This window comes from Thunnus albacares, chromosome 9 (assembly GCF_914725855.1).
Source record: "Thunnus albacares chromosome 9, fThuAlb1.1, whole genome shotgun sequence".
NCBI lineage: Eukaryota > Metazoa > Chordata > Actinopteri > Scombriformes > Scombridae > Thunnus > Thunnus albacares.
Window position 1 is genome coordinate 17,424,328 of NC_058114.1, and position 22,757 is coordinate 17,447,084.

Sequence of the window (22,757 nt, forward strand, 5' to 3'; positions counted from 1 at the left end):
CCCTCCCTGCCAGTGAAATGGTCAGCATTCAGTTGCCATTAAGGGATTTCCTTTCTCAGGATTATTGACCTTCTGGGCTTATTTTGGTGGCTTGCGTGGGTTTGTAGCATTTCACAGATTAAGGTTTGTCACATTTCTGCAGTGGAATGTATATGCAGCATCAAGTGCCTTGTGATAAGAGTGTGACAGGGTGAATTCCTCTGTGAAATCACACAGGGACAGAGTCTGCACGTGGAATAAATTTCATCCTTGAACTGAATGTCTCTCTTGGTCTGCTCCACAGGTAAGAGGATCAATGATGAGCATCTCTGAGACCACTTGGCTTGGACTTTTTTAATCAGAACGTTTTAGTCACAACACAAACCTGCCACAGACCATCAACACCAGGCGCCATGGCATGCTCCCTGTGGAAACTGCACACCTTCTGCTGGTTTATCATCACACTAGCTCAAGTTCACTCCACACAGGGTAAGTACATATATCTTTGTTTCCCTAAACGCATACTGATTTGTTTTCATACTAGTATTTTTATAGCATCTTTTGGACAAGCATTGTTTCAGGCTCAATGACAGCCAACGTCAGAAAAATATTTTTTGTTATTGTCTTATTTAAAATATAACATGAGCAATGAATCAGAATCAGAATCAGAAATGCTTTATTTAGGGGAAATTGGGTTTCAGTTGCTCATGTTCTAGAAGAGAAATATATATAAGCATAGAGTAATTATGAAAAAGATAGAACAGTGTTAATAATAAGGATGATAAATGGGATCTATAAATGTGTCAAAAAGCAGAATAGTATAAATAATATAAAATATTAGTTGAAGTATACAATATAAATGAAGTATTAATGCAATATAAATACACATCAGAGTATTGCATAGTTGAATTATTGCACAAAATAATTGTGCTGTTAAATCAGTATTGCATGGTTGAAAATATATATAATATATATATGTGTCTGACACTCTGAGCGAGGAGTTGAAAAGTTTGATGGCCACAGGCAGGAATGACTTGCTGTGTCGCTCTGTGGTGCATCTCGGTGGAAAGAGTCTTGCACTGAATGTACTCCTGTGCTTGACCAGCACGTCATGGAGTTGGTGGGAGCCATTGTCCAAAATGACACATAACTTGGACAGCAATCTCCTCTCTGGCACTGCCACCAGAGAGTCTAGCTCCACCCACACAATGTCCCTGGCCTTATGGATCAGTTTGTTGAGCCTGTTGGCGGCTGCTACCCTCTAGTCTCGTGATACCAGACAATCAGAGATCTCCACCTACTGAAGTGTGTGGATTTCTAAATGCATGGTAGTTGCTTGAATGGTGGTGAGAACGGCCGCTAACAATCCTACGCCCCTTACATTTAATCAAGGACATGCCTTACCAGAAATTATGCTCTCCTCCCATTCTCCTCTGTAGTGAACTGCATGTCATCACCCCAATATATATATATAGACTGAGTTTTTTTTAACTATCTTATTCCCTCCAGTTTTGACAACAAAACCTGGGAGATTTTCCTCAGTCTCTATGAGCGAAGCATTTAGAGACTGACCTGTGAGTCTATCTACCTGCTGCCTGAGCACACAACAGCAAACAGGAGAGCATTGGCCACCACAGACTCATAAAACATCCTCAGCATTGTCTGGCGGATGTTGAAGGACCTCAGCCTCCTCAGAAAGTAGAGATGGCTCTGGCCCTTCTTCTAGAGGTCTTCAGTGTTCTTAGCCCTGTCTAGTTTATTGTTGCTATACACTCCCAGGTACTTGTAGTGCTCCACAATATCCACACTGACCTCCTGGATGGAAACAGGGGTCACCAGTGCCTTGGCCCTCCTCAGATCCACAACCAGCTTCTTTGTCTTTGCCACGTTGAACTGCAGATGGTTCTGCTCACACTATGTGACAAAGTTTCCCACCACAGGCCTATACTCAGCCTCCTCACCCTTGCTGATACATCCAACTATAGCAGAGTCATCAGAGAACATCTGAAGATAGCAGGATTCTGTTTGATAGTTGAAGTCCGTGGTGTAGAGGGTGAAGAGACAGGGAGAAAGGACTGTCCCCTGCAGGGCCCCAATGTTGCTCACCACTCTGTCCGACACAGTGTTGCAAGTGCACGTACTGTGGTCTGCCAGTCAGGTAGTTGACAATCCAATCCAGAAGTCAAAAAATATGACCCTCACAGTGCTTGCCGGTTTGTCCAGGTGGGCGTAGGCATGGTTTAGCAGGTAAATGATGGCATCCTCAACTCCCAGTCAGGGCTGGTAGGGAAACTGGAGGGAGCTTCTCCAGAACAAGTCTCTCCAAGGTCTTCATGATGTTGGAGGTCAGTGCCACCGGTCTGTGATGGTCTTCATGCCACTCCAGACCTCTCTCAGGTTGACCTTTCACCAGAGGCACACAGCAGGGGTTGAGGTCCACATAGTTGAGGTCTGACCTACCCGGGGGGGAGGGAAAAAGAGCTGTATGCATCCTTGACATTAGCACACAGCAAGTCCAGGTTCCTCTCCTCTCTGGTTGAACAGCTCACATACTGGGTCAAATTGGGCAGGGTTGTTGCCATGGTGAAGTGGTTGAAGTCACTTGAGATTGTGATAAGGGCACTTGCGTGTTGAGTCTGGAGTCGAGCTATGGTGGTGTGAATGACGTTACACGCCAACGTCGGGTTGGCAGAGGGGAGGGGTGTAAACAGCCACCACAATGGCACGTGAAAATGGTGACTTAAGCCAAAGCTGCTCCTCTGAGTGCAGGCAGTGCTTGTGTAAGTAATGCAGCTCAGAGGACAGTGGGCACAGGCGGATGGGGGATAATCTTGAGTGGTTTCATTAGTTGGTAAATTGTGATTTGTCTGAGATTTTCTGCTTGAAAGCGCCAGTTGTTCCCAGTGGCATCAGAGCTGGATCCATTTGTACATTCCTCGCTAAAATTTTCTGTCTCATGGCAGGCGCACACAGATTTCACACCTTGAAAAAAATATAAAGCTTGAATGTGTTTTAATCATAGTGCATTTAGCTTTGATTAAATCACTCTCAGTTGTATCATAATGACAAGATTTATGCATCCAAACTACATCTCATAAACTGTATCCTGTACTTATTAGTGTTTACTCACAAGAATACTGGTGCATTACTTTAGATGTTTGATGATTGGATTTAGAATAAGCCAAAATTGGCGTCTTTTCAGTGCAATATATCAAAAGAGCCATTACAGATTTGGCTTGTTGGTGCCAACTGTTGAAGCTCTAGCCAACTGTTCACTATACCTGCTTTACTGATTTTTAAAAAATCTCAATAATGTAGGATTATAGATTGAAGTCTGTAAGCTAATTATTTCTCAAGATGCTTAATTTACACCGTAGCAGAGTCACAGTGACACAGCTATATGATACCATATGTGTTTCTTACGTATCATCTGGCTTCGATTTTAAGTGATTTTAAGGCAGTGTTTGGAAGGTGGGAAGCCAGTGAGGGATCTTAATGCTGCACTACTAAGTCCTCTTGTTTGGTGCATTTGACAAAGGGAGTGTTATAGAGAGAACCTTCGGACATGTTATGAACCTCCTTGGAGGTGGACTGGAAGTGACACATGACAGTCCATAGGACATGGGGAAATGCCTATTCATGATTGAGAGAAAGAGTGGGTAAATGCAATTAAAGGAATAAGTGCATTTATTGATGACATTTGTCATTCACCTTTTCCTCTTGTTGATTCCCCTCCCCCCTCACTTCCCTCCCATTTCCCATTTCAGCCGCAGAGATCAGCCCAGAAACAGTTCATTACAAACAATATCCGCAAGTAAACATGCTTCATTAAACTGCGTCTACCCGTAATATCTTTTTAATGCATTTTTATAATTGAATTAAATGGGTTAGTGGAATGCTGTAAATAGTTTAAAGGGTGTTTTTTTCACCTCATTGTTTTGACTTTTGAAGTACAAATATCCAAGACTGATACTGTAGCTGTGGGGGACTGTATTTTCCTCTGACCTCCTTCTATAACACTTGTCTCATCCTCCACATTTGACTGCATAGGTTGGATTTGTCACCACATCTATATGTCATTCCGAGACTTTCATCTCCCATTTTGCTTATTTTTCGCATCCCAACCCTGGAAAATTGCTCATATGCAGCCTAGTCAGTGACATTGGTTTTTGAAATTGATTTGTCTTATTATTTTGATTATGCTATATATATATATGGCATAGTGTCATACATATCAAAGGAACCCTGGGGCCAGGAGCTTCTAAACCTAATGATATGGAATTAACCATGTTATACTCTGCTGTATGTTATTAACATCAGTACAAAAAAATCTACTGAGGGTATCATTTGTATTTTTTTTGTCCCTCTTGAGAACAGCTACTCTTTCAGTGCAGTATTGTTTACAGTTAGTCATGATCCAACTGCTGTAACTATCATAATTGCAACATATTTTTGAGCCAGTGCTCAGAGTATGTCCATAATCCTATAAAAAGCCAAGAAGGGCCTTGTTGTGACACAGATAAGGTATTTGATATCAATATCAATATCAATGACACAATCCTATGAAACTAAAATCATTTGGGATTTTTTTTCATCATGACGTAGAACTTTTTTCCAGTCTCAAAGACTCATCACATTTAGCTTTTACAGTTTAGCCTACATATAATTAAAGGGCTAAACAACCGATTTAAGTTTAGTTTACTCATCACAAGCAGTGGCACAAGCATGTGAAAATAGTTTTATGATGTCCTCTGTGGCTGTGGAGGGAGCTTTCTAAAATCTGAGAAAATAACCCATTAGGGTTATTTGGGATTGGGATTGAGACTAAAAAATTTTTAACAGAAAGTCTTCATTACAAACTGGGGTGTGGACTTTGATTGGCATGGGCGTTTACTGGGCATGAAGGGTCTAACAAAAGACACAATAGAGATGCAGTGAGGGTGGGGTGGAGATGAATGTTTTTGGAGCTTGACCCATTCTTGGGACGAAAAGTCCCAGCCTTTGTTGCATCATATTTGACCATTCTTTTAAGAATTTGGATCTCTTATGTCCCTCAAATCCATGGAAGTGAAATACTGAATTTCTGGAGTGCCTCTTTAAGTCTCATTACTTTTGAGCCCACTCAGTTTTGATGAAACCACTTATAGTTAAATTATTGCCTCAGTATTGTTGTTGTCATTCAAAAGTAGTGTAATATTGGATTTTTTTTCCATATTGACCAGCTTTGCTTTGCATAGTTTTGAATAAGGGAGTTGATATTGAACTGGGTTGTATTTAACACCCAACACAACATTTTTGTATTCAGTCATTTTTAATTCAGATGACCAAGTAACAGACAGCTCTGTCTATCACTTTAATTTGTATGCTTCACTTTGACCTGCTTTGATATTGTTTTGCATCAACACAAGTTTGTCCTCTGGCATTTGGAGTGATCTTCTTTGAAGCTGCAGGTTTATTTCCTTTGTCCTACCAGTGTCCTCGGCCAATGTCACCATAGCAACCTAGCAGAACTGAGGTGAAGGTGTAACTTATGAAGTAATAATGTTTTTTGCAAAATATTAAAAAAAATAATGATTTCCCCTCACAACACATGATTAAATTGGCTCACATGTCTTCCAAAATAATTTAGTCAAGTCTGGTGGGGTTGAAAGGATTTGTCTGTATCGGTGACAGAATAACAATTCACACCCAGCTCAGACACGCGCTCTCTTCAAAGGCTTTTCCAAAGATTGATAGAATTATGGTGAAGCAGAATTAGAGAGCAGAGCAAGGCTTCTGTGTCAAAAGGTAGAGAGGGCAATGTTTGCAACCTGTTAGAGTGCCAAGAAAATTTCAGGAGAAAATTTGTCCGTGTTAGATTTCTCCTGTAAAATCAGAGACATATTATTTCTCTGGTGATGCATCTACTGTTATTGTGAGCAACTTTTTTTTTTAATGGTCAGCAATCAAAAAAATATGACCAATTAATAAATAACATCACTGTGTTGACACAGTGGATGCTTTTTAGGAATTGTAATCTTTTTTTTCTTTAACATGTGACATTTGTGGCTTTATAGTCCACAAACTTAAAATACATAAATTATGATTTGTAGAAGTATAATGAAAGCAAAGCAATGTGAAGTAGGTCATAGGGAGTTTATACAACAATGATTTAGCAATTGTTTTTTCTAGATTGCATGTCGTCATTCCATTACTATGAGGCCATTGCTGCGTATATCTGTGAGGTGAAGGGTACATAAAGAGTATGCCATGATGTAAAAGCTGTTTCAATGGCAGAACTTGTGTGAGCAAGCTTGACACTGAGAATGTCTTTTCCCTCCATACACCCTGAAACCATGCTCTTGTTTCTTGGTGAAGCTTGAAATGTTTCAAGTACTTGAGATTTCTCAAGGGCAACAGGGAAGGGCACCTTTAAAAGTCCTCTTTTTGTACCATGTGAAAGGAAAAGAGGAGAGACTTTAAGCCTTAATCTCAAAGTGAATTGAGTGAAATAGACAATCAAGGTGTTCTGAAATGTAATTACTGGAAGTAAAAGCCCAGGGCTTAATGTGAGCCAGAACCTGCAAGAACAGGATCCATCACCTCCCAGTACTGTGGCACCACCTATTTGCTCTGGTTAGCCTTTTCTTGTAACCATGAAAGCATATTTACATAACCCCACAAAGATGGCTGGTCATTCAGTTTTGTTTTTTTTTCCTGATAGTGATAGGCGGATATTGGTTATAAGAAGATTTTGAAATGCATCTAACATGTAAAATAGAATCAAGTAAAGTAAAAACCCAGATGATGTATGCCTTTTAAGAGGTACTATGTACTCTACTGTTTCTGTACAGATAATCTGCTTTTCATTCTCTCCACTCGGGGCCTCCTTCTCAGCAGCCTCATTTGTGCATGTTATCTTACAAAGAAAAAAAATCAAAATACTATGTGTAAAGTAAGCATTGTGGAACCACGGGCAGTAGGCCTGGTCTTTTGAAGTACTAATTTGTCCTAGAGTTTGTGTCCATTGAAAAAAATAGTACCCCACTGCGTCGCCACACTCCTGTTCCCTGACCACTTAATTTGGTATTTAAGACTTTGAAAAGGCTGGCCCATAGCTAATATGTTAATTGAAACAAATCATTTCTTAGATAATTATTTTCTGAAATGCTTACGAACCGATTCCAACTTATTTCATATTGGAAACTGGACTTAAACATTTACAGCTAAAGAGGTGAATTTTCCCTTTATCTCATGTGTCTTTAGTAAACAACTTCTGTTGGTTTTGTCTTTCCTCCTCCTGCTTGATGTCATCCTGGTTGTTTGCAGCAGACTGCGGAATCTGGCTTCCCATGGAGCCAGGCAGGCGTGGGGCCTGTGTACGAAGGCCCACCACGCTGTCATGTCTCTTTCATCGCCAGCCAGGCTTGGCCAATAAGGAGATAAGGAGACAATGACTGGGAGAGCAAGCAGTGGCAAGGTGTAACCACAGCCCCTGGGTCTCCTCCCTGCCGAGCACTTCAAATCCTCATTAGGATTTTCAGCAAAGGAAGGAGGGATTTTCTGGATTAGGGCTTTGTCACAGCTGGCTCCAGGTTGGTGTTTGTCATGCAAGAGCATGGCGGAGCTCTGACATCTTGCCACCCTCCTCCCTCCCACCCAAACACAGACCCTCCCTTCACCTGGCCAGTGAGGCAGTTAAAAGATGTTCCACTAACCCCAAAATGTATGAAACTCATAATTATTAACTCTTTGCCCTTGCCAAGGATTTTTTAACGCTGTTCTAGTGGCCTGTGGTAGTGTCTGTGGGTTTGGGCTGCTGCGTCAGCATTTTTCTTAATGGTTATTTATGCAGAAATAACCTTGGGAAGCATCATTAGTTTGTTGTTTGCTGTCGCTGTCCATAACTCATGCCAAGATCTCAGCCATGACACCGATGCGGCAGTTCAGCCCGGAGACACAATGCCTTGTTTCAACTCCAGTTGCTCTCCTCCATGTGTCACTTATGGCAGGGACACTGAAAATGTTCTTTTATGAAGCTATTTATCGCTTAACTTCTCACTTATTTCAGGTTTTTTTTCCCTTTTAAACCTAAGCAAAGAGTTTTTCTTTTGAGGAGATATGTCTATATTTGTTTAATTAGGTCACAAGTCCTGCGGAGGTCTCACACAAAACTGCAGGAGTGTGTTCCTCAACATGTTGCTCAACCTCCAACATGGTCCTTAATTGGGTTTCTGACTTGTCTAGGAGAGTGGTTCAGCGTGACGGAGCTTCAGAGCATGTGTAGTGTGAAACCTACCTTCTCCCATCATTCTCAGTGCTGATCTTTGTGGATAATGAGTATTCACACAGGTCTCATGAGGCTCTTGCTGGGTGGGACCTCAGGCACTCAAGATTAGTCATCTACCCACATGTCCCTATCTGCCTTGTATTTTACCGTCATGCTTTGTCTTACTTTGTTCTTGCCCAGGTAGAATCATGTGGGTCCCTAACAAGTATATCTCAGACAATCTACAAAACATGTTCTGATAACCCATCGAGTCTCCTCTCTGAATCCCAAATACGGGAAAACAAATATGACTTATCAATCTCCAGTGCAGTGGTCTATAACCAAAGACCTATTATTCATGGAACATTTGTTGTTTAGTGCTTTTGTTGGTTGCCTCTGATCAAGCCACAGCAGATGTGACTAACAGTATGTGGGCATCTTTGTATAAGCAGGCTTCAATTTGTCAGAGATATGCTTCCATTTTAAAAGTTGTGTTTTTGTTTTCTTCAGTGTCATATATTTGTTACTTGTGTTAGAACAGAGATCTGGCTTTAACTTGGGTTGTCTGCAGGATTTGATGTTAAAGGCTCTGGTATATGTAGCAACAAAAAAAAAATGCCTGGTGAGAAAATACCTAAAGCTACCCGGATGATAACAGAAATAGCACAGGCTCTTTAGTTCTTTAATATTTTTATGTTGCTGGAGCCTGTGTAGTGGACATCAAGGGCTGCAGACAGACCTCACGCAAGGACTGCTGATGAAGTGCTGTCTGGAAGGGGCGGATGAGGAGAATGTTTTTGATTATCCAGTGTAGATGGTATTTCAAACAGGAACCAGCATGTACACCTCGCGCCAGACAAATGAACCAGCTCTGCTGGTCAAAGGGCAAATGTAGCTTGGTTTCCTGTTTGCTACTGTAATCTACTGGAATTTTAAGGTAATTAGACTGCTGTGTTTAGGTCACATGGAGTGCAGCATTGCAATATTCACTCTTTGTCTACAGTATATAGTCCTGAGTGTGTTAGAGACTGATGCCAACTGTTATGAATAAACTGTTACAGTGCATACTGTGCAGTTTTCCTTCATATAGTGAATTACATATATTTGTCAGTGTGAGCAATTTAGTCCCTCTGCACCTTCTGATTTGAGCAACAGCAGCAACCGGGGGATGAATGCATTCAAGTGCTCTTATGAGAACTGCTATTTATGAAACCATTGACTCATGCCCGTGAGTTTTCCATTGCATATCAGCTGAAATACCTAATGTAAACAACAACAATCTGCAGGTGTTCAGGGGGTATGTAATCACGTTTTCATTGTGAAGACGCTGTTGAAAGGCATGTTCACTGAAGCACAGGAAAGTGTGGTTATGGGTTGGATATCATGCATTGAAAACTGATTGCAGAACATGTAATGGCACATTCTCTTAAGTGAACATAATATATCCAAAGGCTTATGATTTCACAGATTTTACAGTTCACTCTCAAGAGTCAGATGCAAGATATTCCTGCTTGCCCTTAGTGGAATCCTCTTTGTCCTCTTGCTTTCAGTCCTGATTTAGAGCCGCTGTAAATCCTGAAGAGGCTCCTGTAAACGAGGGGTGGTGAAACTACGCCCATAAATATAAAGGATTTAGAACCAGGGCCTTTTGGAGGAACTCTGAGTGCCCATTTATGAAGCTTGTTAACGTACAGAGTTTCACTGGTACATTCAGTGTTTTCCTCTTTTGTTCTTATAACCCTTTCTTCATAGTAAAGCTTGTCCAAGACCTGCTTGACCAAAGGCAGACCACTAAAATATGCTGTCAGTCAATAATAAAGTTTAAGCTCATTGCCTCATTTTTGTAGGTCATCATTTAGAGGGAAGAAGTCAGGAATTGCTGGTTTACTTGCTGTCAAACATAACATACGTCGACTCAGGCCATTTGTTCTCTGGCAGTTCACTACGACTTGACCTCATGTGACTTGGCTTTTGACCTTGTGAGTCATTATGACCTCTGAGTGCATCCGTATGTCAAGGGCTTGGGCCAGTGCTCTTAAGCCCCACTCTCAAATAAATGACAGGCTGAAGAAAACAGTCATCGAAGACAGATTCCCCATGCGGAAACAATACAAATCAATGTCAAATGAAATGACATTTTAAATCAACCCCTCTTAGTATATAAGGGCATCTTTTGTAATACTAGCCCCTTTTACACAGCCTTTTCAAGGCGGGAATGTTGTGCTGTTATTTTGCCTTGCCGTTCTGTATAAAACTTACAAACATGGAATGGGGGGGCATTATCATTCTGCCATTAAGCCGTTAGCGGAGGTAGTCACATTGATGAATCGACATCTGTGTAAAAGGGACAGCCAGCATGGTGGGATTACACTCTCTAGACGCTGACGTTGTTGTGTTACAAGTCACGCCTCTGATTCTGGAACGCCGGCATGCTATCTAAACTCACACACGGGGGCGGCATTATGCCGGCTTTGTTTGGTATAGTGTAAAAAAGTAAAGTATAATGAGAGATCTTCTTTACGGCAATATTATGGGATCTCTGTTTAAAATGGGCTACTGACTCAGCTCAGCTGGATCATTGCCTCTCGCTTAATAGTTGCTCTTGTACCCTAATTTCCATCACACACACAACCCCCCTACAAGCTCCCAAATTATTTTAAATAGCCAACAAGCAATAATTAAGGCCGATAAGCATGAGAGACATCTGATAAATCCTTAAATGAGAACTTCAAAGTGCCCCTGCTGTGACAGTGTGAGGGCTGGAAACAGATGGAGGACTGAGAATGTTAGGAACCGGTCTTAGTCTGTGGACTTGATTCAAATGAGGTTAATCCAAATCTAAAAGTTTCTAATAAAAAAAAATGTTGGGGAGAACCTTCTTTTGAACATTATAACCATCAGTTCACTGGAGAGAAAAATACATATGAGATGGAAGGTCATCAAGATAATATTCAGCCTCTGGATTATAATGAATAGTAGCCAATAAATCCTTGATGAATTGAAACGAGAGTAAAATTCAATTTTAGCTTGGCCCGCTTTCTCTTCAGCTGTTATGAGATGAAATCCTTGAACCGCATGAAATCTAAAGATAATATTCCCCTGATTAAAAGAATACCCTCATAGAGAAATAATAAATAAATAAATATTATTGTTTCCATTGTGTTGCATTTGTCAGAGAAGTAGTCCGTAGGTGGGCAGAATATGTGCATAACCTTGAGTGAGTCAAGAAAGAAAAGCCTAGGAGGCTAGTGTATCTGAGTAAAATAGCATTGTGTCACATAACAATCCGCCTAACCTAGAAGGCGACAAGTCTGCAGTCTAGTCTGAATAAGAGCTGCATAAAGAATTCAGATGGAGCAGCAGTCGTGTCATCAGGGCATGACAACCCGGTTGGTCAGGGAATTTAAATGCCAGGTGGGGGTCAGTTGCAGCACTAGCTGAATAATGTGGCACAAATGCATACACATGAGAGCCTAGTCTCAAGAAAAGGAACCACTGCTGTGGTCTGCTTGAGGAAGTGCACTTTGGGAATGCAAACCAAGCAGATGGACCCTTCTCATTTGTGTGTACTGCCACTGGTGACCCATTGGGAAATGCTTCCTTATTGAATCGAGGAGCATCAAACGCTTCATTGGAGCAGAGAAGGAAGTCTGGGCTACCCAATGTATCTGAGTCCATTTTTTTCATCATTTGTAATGGAAACTGTGGAAATGATATACACCGGGGCAAGAGCTGACAAACACATAGCAAATCCAGTTTGAAAGGTCTTGCGCAAAAAATATGACTCACATCCTTATCACATTTAAACTCAGGATCACTTAATATCATCTGAAATATTGTCACTGATAAGCCTGAGTAATGAGTTCCAAAGAGCTTGCTCTCACTAAAAGGCACCATGACTCTTAGCAGGAACAGCCCATTATCAATTCTCTTAGAGAATGACTCATAGGATCAGTCCACTACCATAAACCGTAAAAAAATAATAGACATAGCACTGACGTCACCCATTGGTTTGTGGACTGTGTTTTGAAGTCTTGAGTTTGTATTTTTACTGTCGCCATCTTGGATTATTTGAAGTGACCGTATTTGAAGGAGAAGGTGGAGCTTATCCTAACACTAGTGGCTAGCTGTTAGCTGCTAGCTGTTGAATAAGACATTTTTAGGCGACTAAAACGTTACAATTAACTTTCATGAACTGAAAACACACTGAAATAGTGACAGCTACAGCTACGCCTATACTCTGTTAATCTGGGGTTACACCATGGTTACCTAACCAACGTTGATGCCGTGGTAGCACCTGTCACTCAAAGCAGCCACGATCTTAATTATGCATCACTTAAAGCTTTAATAAAAATTTAAACAAGTGAGTTATATAAAAATTTACCCCCTGTACAGTTGTCATGAATGGGGAAATTAACTATATAGACCAAAACTGTTTTTTACCAGGCTGTAAACATGTTTATTTCTGCTGTAAAGTTGGGCATTCTAACATGGGGGTCTATGGGGAGCCAGCCTCAAGTGGCCATTCGAGGAACTGCAGTTTTTGGCACTTGCACATTTGCTTCATTTTTCAGCCCTGGAGGTTGCTGCTTATCCACCACTAATCAAACAAAACAGCAGCAACAAAAAAAGCAATCATCTCACTTTCAGTTTGCACAATTTAAAACTCAAGAATAGGTAAGAATGACTTGCACTTCCTGAATTTATAAATTTGCCTTTAATTTACCTGAAGTGTCATAGTAAAATAGGAAAAACTCTTGACCTATCTGTGACAATCTTAAGAAGTATTGTAATTTAAGGCTCAAATCTGCCAGTGATCATTTGTTAAGGACCACGGGACAAAATTTACTGTTTGATGGTCATAGCAGCCATTTCATTACAAGAAGATGTCCTTGCTTTTTTGTGTGACCTAAAAAGCACTCACCCCTTCTCACACACACACACACACACAAATACACACACACACACACACACCGCCTGGCCCCAGGGCTATCCGATATTAGACAGTGAGATGACATTGTGTGCTTGTGCGAGTGCAGTCAGCCGACATGTGCAGATGATGTGAAGTCAATAATGCATTATGAAAAAAGGGGATTTATGACCTTGATGAGCCCCATAGAGCTTAATTAGGCCTAAAGGTTGATTTACATACAAGTGTACATGGAATTTGATGAGGCTGTGTTTTCCTGCTGGTGCAGTGCATTTTCATTTTGTCTGGTGGCAACACTTGATGCCCTTTATCTGTTCAAATTTGTCTGGAATGTAACAGAAAGAAAACATGGACTTTTTCTCTGTTACCAGTCTTAGTGTCCCTTAATGTCCCTTTGTCTGAAAACAGAAAAAAACATAAAGTATTAAGATATAGAGGCTCAGATATTTTTTGTGATATGATGGCATTTCCTCTGTAGGCTTATGTATCTACAAGTGCTAGTCGGAGATGAGGAATAGAGTAAATATAAAAAGTCTGACAGGGTAAATTTCTGTTTAAAGAAGGCCACCTTAACACCAAAAGGGGGAAAAAATCTGAGACTTTTTTTCATGTTGTCTATTCAGAGAGAAATGACAAGATCCTTTTCAGAGTCATGTACCTATATCAAAGATGCTCCTGATAGCCCCCCTGCTGTTGCTATGGAAGTAGCGGAGATGTAAATGAACTGGAGTGAATTGGATGGTGGAGAATACAAATGAGGTTGAAAGGCTCGTTCCCCTGCTGCTCTTTGCCTCTTCTTCTTCTCCCAATATCGTTCTCTGTTTCTGTCTCCCCCTCTCTGTGCAAGTAGGTTTCAAAGACCTAACATTAAGCAGTATTCCACATATTTTGACACTGCATAATATCATGCAAGATTTAGTTCTTTTTACATTTAATATTTCTAAAATGTGTTTGGATCTGTTTGACTTTTTAAGCAAGACCACTATGGATACGTGCACATTCCTGTTTTTTCACCAGTCAGGCACTGTGCGTCGTGCTGATAGATGGATGAAATAAGAACAGAAAAATCAATGGTTTTTCCCCTGCAGAATAACTTTGGGCTCTCACTGATCATCTCCGATATAAATATGAGCTAAGATGTCGTGTCAGTGTATTCTGTGCCACATAAGTCATAGTTTCAACATCAGTTGTCAAAGAGCTTAATAATCCACAGATGTTACGGGCAGAATTACAAAAACCTCTGTATAAGTGACTGTCATTTGCTGTTAGCCATGCCCAAACATGACATCAGCTTTCAGCACACAGAGTGGAAAAAAGAGAAACACAGTCTTGAGTTAAAGTTAATGTGAAGAAATTCAAAAGAATGTTAATATCTGTCAAACCAGTAGCGTAATTCTTTTTTTTACAATGGCCACACAGAGTCAGCAGTCTACCTCATACCCTGCTGTTTGCAGGATATATGCAATATTTTCTTTCTTCTCCTCCCCTGTGTGGACCTGACTTCTTAAGAATACATGCTGTTGTAAAGGATATCTCTGGATTATAGAATCAGCACTGTGGGAAGAGTCTTGACTTAAAGGTTTCTTTTCCTTCACAGACTTCCTTTGCTTGTACCATAGAGAGGAGGGGGAAGGGATGGGGTGGCAGAACCTGGAGGACTCAAGCTGTGTTTCCTGTGGCTCCAAGCTAATGCTATAGGCCACACTTTTCTTTCACCCCAAATCCCCCCAGCAAGCGACCTTGTCGGCTCGGGAGTGCAGAATAATGGCAAACCAAGCAGAGATGCTAGCTCATTTACAAGCAGCTGTTTAGCTCTCATCAGAACAGTGAGGAAAATCAAAGGGCTGCACTAACGGTAGACGACAAGCATCGGGAGCGTCCTCGTCACACTTCTCATTGGCTCTAGACAGAAAAATTATCTGGTTTCACATCAAAATAATCTGGAGACCTTTTGTGCTCTGGCCACAATGATGGCAGCGTAAGTGGCTGAATAGGCCTTTTGATCAGCCTCTGCTTTGCCCCTGGACTAACACTGGAAGCATGTGTAACTCAAGTTACAAAGGGTCATTTTAATATGAAAACCATTTACTGGATGCAAGATAGCCCTGATGAAAAGCAGTATAGTTGCTTTGTCATTTGTGCTGCATAATCACTACCAAGCAATAGTGGAATAATTTCTTTCTCAATGAAGGTTGGTTACCTTCATTAAACATACATCTGTCTCGGAGTTTGCATTTTAGCTGAGTATACTGTAAATGTACTGTACATCCTGAATACATGTGTCCATATGTTTGATCATGGTAATGTTTAGCTTCATGGGACTATGCAGTAGAATGTCCCTAAATGGTTGATGAAGATCCTAATGACTCTCTGTTCCTGTGAAATAGGAAGACATTTTGTTCATTACCTCTGCTTCAGTGACACTCATATCCTACCAGATGGTCACTTTCCAAATGATTTGGCTCATCTGTGAAAAAAAAAAAAAAAGAATTATTGTATTATAGCACCACAGAGACTGCGTGCATAATACCGGGGTTTCTCACAGTTCTTTAGCAGCAGATTCTGTATTGGCCTAATGTCACCACAAAGGTTACATATGGTAGTAAATGCCAGCCTGGGAGGCTTTAAATAGAGGTTCCTCGTTGGTGTAATAAAGTGCCATAACCCATGGAAATAGAGGTCCTGTGCACCAATCAAAATCAATTACTAGCATGTTATAACAACATGTACAACAAGCAGATGTCAAAAGATTTAGTAATCATATATTAAAAAGGAGATAAACAGCTGTTTTCTAGTGGAAAAATGGCTCTGCTGCTTATTTCTACTTGTTAGTGATAAAATATGCAATATTTTCAAGGCTTACAGTTTAATTTTAGTCCACTCTTGTACAATGACACTGATCAGTGCTGATTTCAATGCTTGCTACATAGCTGATTAAGAGGAATTGTAATGCTTTTCTAGTGGTGGTGGTAGTAGGGTGGATGGTTGACCAGAATACCTGATTAGGAAGCGTGTCAACAAGGCCATGATAAGGATCTAGCCAGTTATGTCTCTGCTGCATGATGTTGCCATGGTCACAGGATTGAGCCTTCCACATAATATTTTATTGACTATGCCTCGATCCTTTGCTTCTTGCAGTTGAATTAGTGCAGTTAATTTATAAGTCCTTTTAGGCGTTGATTGATAGGCATCTCTAATTCAATCAACATTTTTCCTTGCCATGTAAAGGTTTGGATGCACCATCACAGAATGAAAGTACATCAAAGCTAGTAAAATAACATCTCATATTTTGAGGAGGTGTCTGAAGTGTGTGCTACCCGTGAAGAAGAGGGTGCTGAGTTTCCCTTTGAGTGTGAAGAGTGTGTGTATGTGTGTCTGACAACCTAAGATGAACACAACTAAAAAATTCCTCTCAGTTGCCATCATCATGTGGCTCCTTGTTTGCAACTAATGCACCAGTGGCATACGCCACATGTGGCAACATATTGTTGGCTCAGCAGCCTCTTCCCAACCACAGAAAGCTCAGAAGTAAAAAAGCCCCTGAAACACAATACAGCAACAAGTGCTCTCAGCTGCTCCAATAAACTGCTAAGATCTTTCTAGATGTGATTTCAGAAGACTTATCATGAAAATCACAAAGCAAAGAGAGACAAGGGGAGGAAAAAGAATGTAGCTGCCTTACAATATAGAACAATTTTTTAACATCTAAGACATTGATATTCCTAACATGGTTCACTGTTTCCATATGGAGAGTGAATAATTTTCATATCATGCATTCCCTCAATAATTATGCTAATGATGCCATGAGAAAAATAATTATTACTTTTCTAGCTCATTTGAATAATTAAATTATTTAGTTAAGTGAGACAGTAAGCATTGGATTTTGTTTATGTTAGATCCGCTGTGATCATATTATTCTGTTGCAATGCATGGTCGTGGCAGAGTATGATTGATGGTGTTTTGGTGTCTCATAATCTGTATAAACAGAGATTTGAAGTATAGGCACATAAACCCAAACTCCATTATATGATGTAAAATAACTTCTACAAAACAATTATGCAAGGAACATATTTTGATAAGTCAGTCGAGTAATTATTCCTTTAGCTTGTTTTGACCAATGTATATTTGTATATGAACACTGTAGTCGAATTAGTTTGAAGGATCACACACATCACAGTAAGAAATTTGTAATGTCAAGGACTGAACTGAAGCAAAATCAAACAAAATAAATTATACAGAACACAAGAGGATACATCAGACCATTAATGACTTTATTGTAAACATTCAAATAAGGACTCACATCTATTGCGCTGAAATTGCTGGACTATTGGGTGTCCACATATTGAGTTGTCTTTGTCACTAATCTCCCCTATACAAAAATACCATCCGACACCAGAGTGAGAAAGTAGTTCAGCCTCAGGCCTAATCAATGGAGAGAGGCTTTTCGAGGTTGTTTACGGCCATGCTTTTGGCCCATGAAGCACAAACCCAGCTAGCAAATAAAGTATGCCTCGAGGATGGCAATTTTGTTGAACTCCCAGAGATTTGAACATGAAAATGTAGCATTATTACAGGGCCTGTCATCAGCCTGGTTGAAAAAAAAAAGTTTCTGGTATATATCAGAGGGAGTCTTGCAGTGTTCTTAAGCTCACATGTATCTCTTTGTTGCTCCAGCCTCTGTTTTCCTACTTAAGCAGAGAGACTGCATCAGTTCTAAATCATAAAACCAGAAGCAGAGATTGTAAAGGCTCTGCAGAGTGATTTAAGTGTTTTAGCAGTGTTCCTGGGACGCAGAGCATCACTGGGTTTGGCTGCAGATTTGGAGATCAAACTCAGAGGTCTTGCACATGGCCAAAGACCCAGATCACTTCCAGCCACAAAGTAGGCCATGCAGTGCAAGCTAATGTGTCCCACCCAGCCATACATGACATGCTGCCCAATTGATCCGTGTGAAGTCTATGTGACCTCCATAGTAAGACAAACCAGAATTCAGTCCAGTCTCAGCAAATTCACAGAAAGAATTGTATTGTTTCTTTCATGTGTTAAATGTACTTTTAACATATTCATATATTGGATTAATAATTGTTTTTGCTTATAGTATAGACTGAGGAACCTTTTCAATTCTTAAACCTTTTCCTCAATTAAAAAAAAGCTTTTAAAGTATCTCAGATGCACCAAATGTGGCCCATCTGAAGCCTGTCTTTTTTCTTATGATAAGACAATACATAGAGAAAAGCAATAGACGTGTCTCCATTATACATTTGCCCTTTTCAAGTCATGGTTTGAGTATAAAAATTGTAATGTGGCATTGACTGATGTTTTACATTGGTTCGTATAGTTACTATACATTGTATTGCTGACTTTTGATGGAGCTATGCTGGAGAGCACTGACATGAACTCGAGATTGGCTGTCAAGTCCTGTTCCTAACATGCCGTGTTTTCATTTTTTCCACTTGGGCTTTTTCTTTCAAGCCAACATCTCTGATAAATTGTTTATCACCTTAAGCGTTTCTTTTTGACTCCAGAGAGAAAAGGGCTGCAAAAATGAAATATGGCTGAAACCTATCATATTTGAAAGCCTTTACTTTTTCATGCCTATTGGTCACATGAGAAAGTTTGCTGTCAGAAAGCGCACGTAAAGGAAAAAAAGATCCTTCCCTGATGATTGTGTGCTCCCAAACAAATAAAGTCTTATAGAGGTTAGATAGGTCAGGGCAGCTGCCCTCCTTCATAAGCCGTTTTCACCTATGAATGTATAAATATATATGAAGGTCTGGAATTGCCCTTTCACACATGTAGCACACAACAAGAAATCTGTGTCTGTGTCAGACGCATTCTCACCTAATGGAAATACTCCATTTGGTTTAGGCAAGGGATGGCGCCTGGGTAAGGTATGCAGGAGGCAGACATGACACAAAAAGTATGCTGTGGTTGTAATTTGGCATTTTTAAGCTTTTCACCAGAAATAAAACAGCTTTTATTTTACGAGAAATCACAGGAAGTTCTCTGTCCCATTGGCGCTAGCTTCACAGCACAGTGTTCAGGCCCAGTCAAAAGCTGGCCTGCTGTGTTGATCCAGCGCCAGCCGCGTGATAGAAACGTCATCAACACGCCTACTTGCTCACTGTGAATTCTCTGGAAAATGAACTGCTGTATTCACACATGGGTTCAATCAGATATTACACGGACTATATACTAGTGAGCTGGCACGGTAAAGTTGGTTTAATGTCTGGTCCGACTGAGTGGACATTTGCACTCACACATACAGCTCCTCCGGATAATGTCCGGAAAATTTCAGGGTTGCAGTACATGTGTAAAAGGGGCTATACAGATATATTTTTTGTTCACCCTGAGCTCTTCACTGAGTACCTGAGAAGTAGGGTTTTCACCTGATTGGTGCACAAACGGAGGACCAAACAATACTAACTGACATTTATCTTCCTTTGTAAAATACCACAGTAGCATTTTCTGGTGAGGGCACAACACAGAATACTAATCCCTTCCATTGTAGCATAGCATTTAATCAGACAAAGATAATTGTATTGGTAGTTAATTGATGAGGCATCCAATAGGGCACAATGAACTCAGCCTTTCCAGGCCAGTTGAGCAGAGCTGAAGTCAGTGGCTTTAAGTAAACTGTTGCCACACAAAGAACATCTCACTGAGCAACTCATGAAAAGAAAATGTGCTTTGCGATTATAAACAACTGCACATATGGATTGATCTGAGTTGTCCAGGTGCCAAACAAATTAGTGCATGAAAGTTACGAAGTAACGATTTTTTTTTTCTGCAGCCAGTCAGTGGACTAAACCTCATTAGTGAAGTAGAGGCTTTGGAAATGCTAACAACATAGCTATGAGTCAAGTTGCTGATAACAACGCTGTTAAGACTAAAAGAGGTGACAAAGTCACTGCTAGATACCAGAAAAAGTTATTATTCAGTGCAGCCAGTGGTTTAGTCAAAGTGAACAGAGAGGCAGCTGGCAATCTTTTCAAGCTTTATGCCACTTCCCTCTAATACTTGACATGTCATAGCAGGAGGAAGCTGCCCTGACCAAAAATATCCTGCATTTGAATTGGTATAGTTTATGTATGTAGCTTGCTTTTAGTTTAAGTATGGCTTTTGGCATTGTTCACATTTACAGAACACGAAGCCATAATATTGATTTCTTTTCTATTTTTCCTACCCCCGCACCCTCCCTGACAGACACACACAAACACAAACACACAAACTCTCCCCTTTTTTTTCCAGCATCCCAATAGCCCTGCCTTCGATTGTCAGTCCTGCAAAGTGGATTAAATTACACTCATGTACAGATGCTTGTTGTGCTTTTTCATTTTGGATAGAAAAATGAGCATTGCAAGTAAACCACAAGTCTCGGGTGATAGACTGCGTGATGACAGTGTGCTCCCATATTAAAATGAAACACAGGACAGCAGTTGGGCAAAGAAAAAAAAAACAGTTGCAGAAAAATCCATTACAAAATAAATTCTTGTTGGAGTTTTTTTTTTTTTTTTAACCACCATGCAAGCTGTCAGAGATTAGTGTTTGTATGTTAGTGTATGTCCTTACATAGGCAATCATAAGGGGTTACAATCCTCCTGACATACAAACTGACTTTAATGACAATTATTGATTTTTTTTTCCAGGACCAGTTAAGGCATGTGGATGACATACTAACACCATTAGCTCACTGGTGCAGTTGAGATCTGACTTCACTCAATATACTGTCAGGCCAATCCAAAGTTCACTGTTCACATATCAGCATGATTCATATTGCTCAACTGTTATAGCCTTTCGAATAGAATAAGAAAGAACATTCATGAAGATGCTACCTTTGTTTATATCCAGCACATCCAGCTCTGATATTCTGTGTCTTCTGCCTGTTACATCATCTTCCTCTGTGACAGCCTAACTATACATCTCCCTTCATTTTGCACTGATAGAGCTCTCTCTCTCTCTTCTCCCTCAGGGTTTAGTCGGGCTGCCCTGCCATTTGGCTTAGTACGGAGAGAGCTGTCTTGTGAGGGTTACCCCATCGATCTGCGGTGTCCAGGAAGTGATGTCATAATGATTGAAAGTGCCAACTATGGCCGAACAGATGACAAGATCTGCGATGCCGACCCTTTCCAGATGGAGAACATCAACTGCTATCTTCCAGATGCCTACAAGATAATGTCACAAAGGTAAAACTGCAGACAGCTCTGTGCAGTATCAAAAATAAATAAATTATGCCAAAATGAGGCATCTGCCAAAGTTACAGGACCCTTAGAAAATAATTGGCTTACAGTAACGGTTGCTAGTTACCCTGAGCAACCAGAACTGGACCACTATCAACCATTTCATTTTGTCTGGTTGCCCCTGTTGGCATCCGTTTTTCCTATTTTAAGAAAATTCTCTGCATCCCTGGCCTTTGGAGTAAAATCTTCTGCCAAGCAGAATATCAGGGCTGCCATCGGATTTATTTGCTCCTTCGAAAAAATAGCAAAAGTGAATGTAACTGTGGAGTAGAAAAAGAAAAAAAGCAACAGTAGCCTTTCAGCATCAATAACCTGCAAGACATTAATGTTAGCACCAATACTGAGACAACTGAACACGAGCCAAAAAGAATTAGAAACTTCATCAGAACTTGGGTGCTGAAGAGAACAGATTTAAATAAAAATGAAAATAAATCAGTGAGCACAGTAATAAATTCACAATGGACATCAAGTTCACATCTCAAAATAACAACAGAACAAATTTTACTTACAGGAGGTAATTATTCTGTCTGTTGTAATTTAGTCTGATAAATACATTACCTGGCAAGTGTGCCAGGTGAGGGGGGCACCTGTGTTTAATAAAATAGGTTTAACCACTTTTGGTTTAAAATAACCTGGTATAGTACAGCTATATTTTGTTGCCACCAAAAGCTAAATAACAAACTCTCTGGCTTGTGCCTTGATTGATATAAAAAGCTTTTCAATCTACTTTAGTTTCTATAAGTCTTGTAAATCAAACATAATTTTCAAATATTGTCTTTTGTTTAATGCAGAACATTTAAACATTTTTTAATCAATGAAAAAAAAAACTTATATTGCTGCTACACTGCAATTTAATTTTACAAAACATTTGATCAGTTTATAAAATATGATGCAGTGTTAGAGGTTAAACTGCCCAACAGTATGTAAAATAGTTTAAAAAATGTGCTCCACCTCGACCAACGACAACAGTAAAATACCGCTTCCATATTAATGCATAAATAATACTGCACAATAATGTAATAATAATACACTGACTGACTTTAAAAAAATACATTTTTGATAGCAACTGTGTATTTTTATAGTGTGGTATTACTATGTTTACTTAAGTAAATTATCTGAATCTTCTTTCTACCACTGGCATTTCTTCAACTTTAACATACTACTCTTTTGTTTTGGCCCTTTGGCAAATCCTGTCGGTCAGATTAAGGGCAGGTTCTTGGCAGGACCGACTTAAAGATGCTCTGTATCTCCTAAACTGATTGATGACTGACCACAGAGATGTCCGCCATTTTAAAGACATGTGTCTCTGCAACTATCATCCATGTGCAAAGACGGATGATTTAGTGTTGAAACAAACCCG

The 22,757-nt window shown here is 40.1% G+C and overlaps 1 protein-coding gene across 30 annotated transcripts in view; it reads left to right on the plus strand.

The window, feature by feature from the left end:
• Window positions 1-22,757, plus strand: part of adgrl2a (adhesion G protein-coupled receptor L2a) — a 98,769-nt gene that overhangs the window by 21,584 nt on the left and 54,428 nt on the right. For all 30 annotated transcript variants that reach the window (XM_044361268.1, XM_044361269.1, XM_044361278.1 and 27 more), the window contains exons 2-3: window positions 284-468; window positions 21,130-21,343. In XM_044361268.1, coding sequence (XP_044217203.1) covers window positions 393-468; window positions 21,130-21,343 — 290 coding nt within the window. In that variant the 5' untranslated portion in view covers window positions 284-392. The remainder of the gene's footprint in view (window positions 1-283; window positions 469-21,129; window positions 21,344-22,757) is intronic.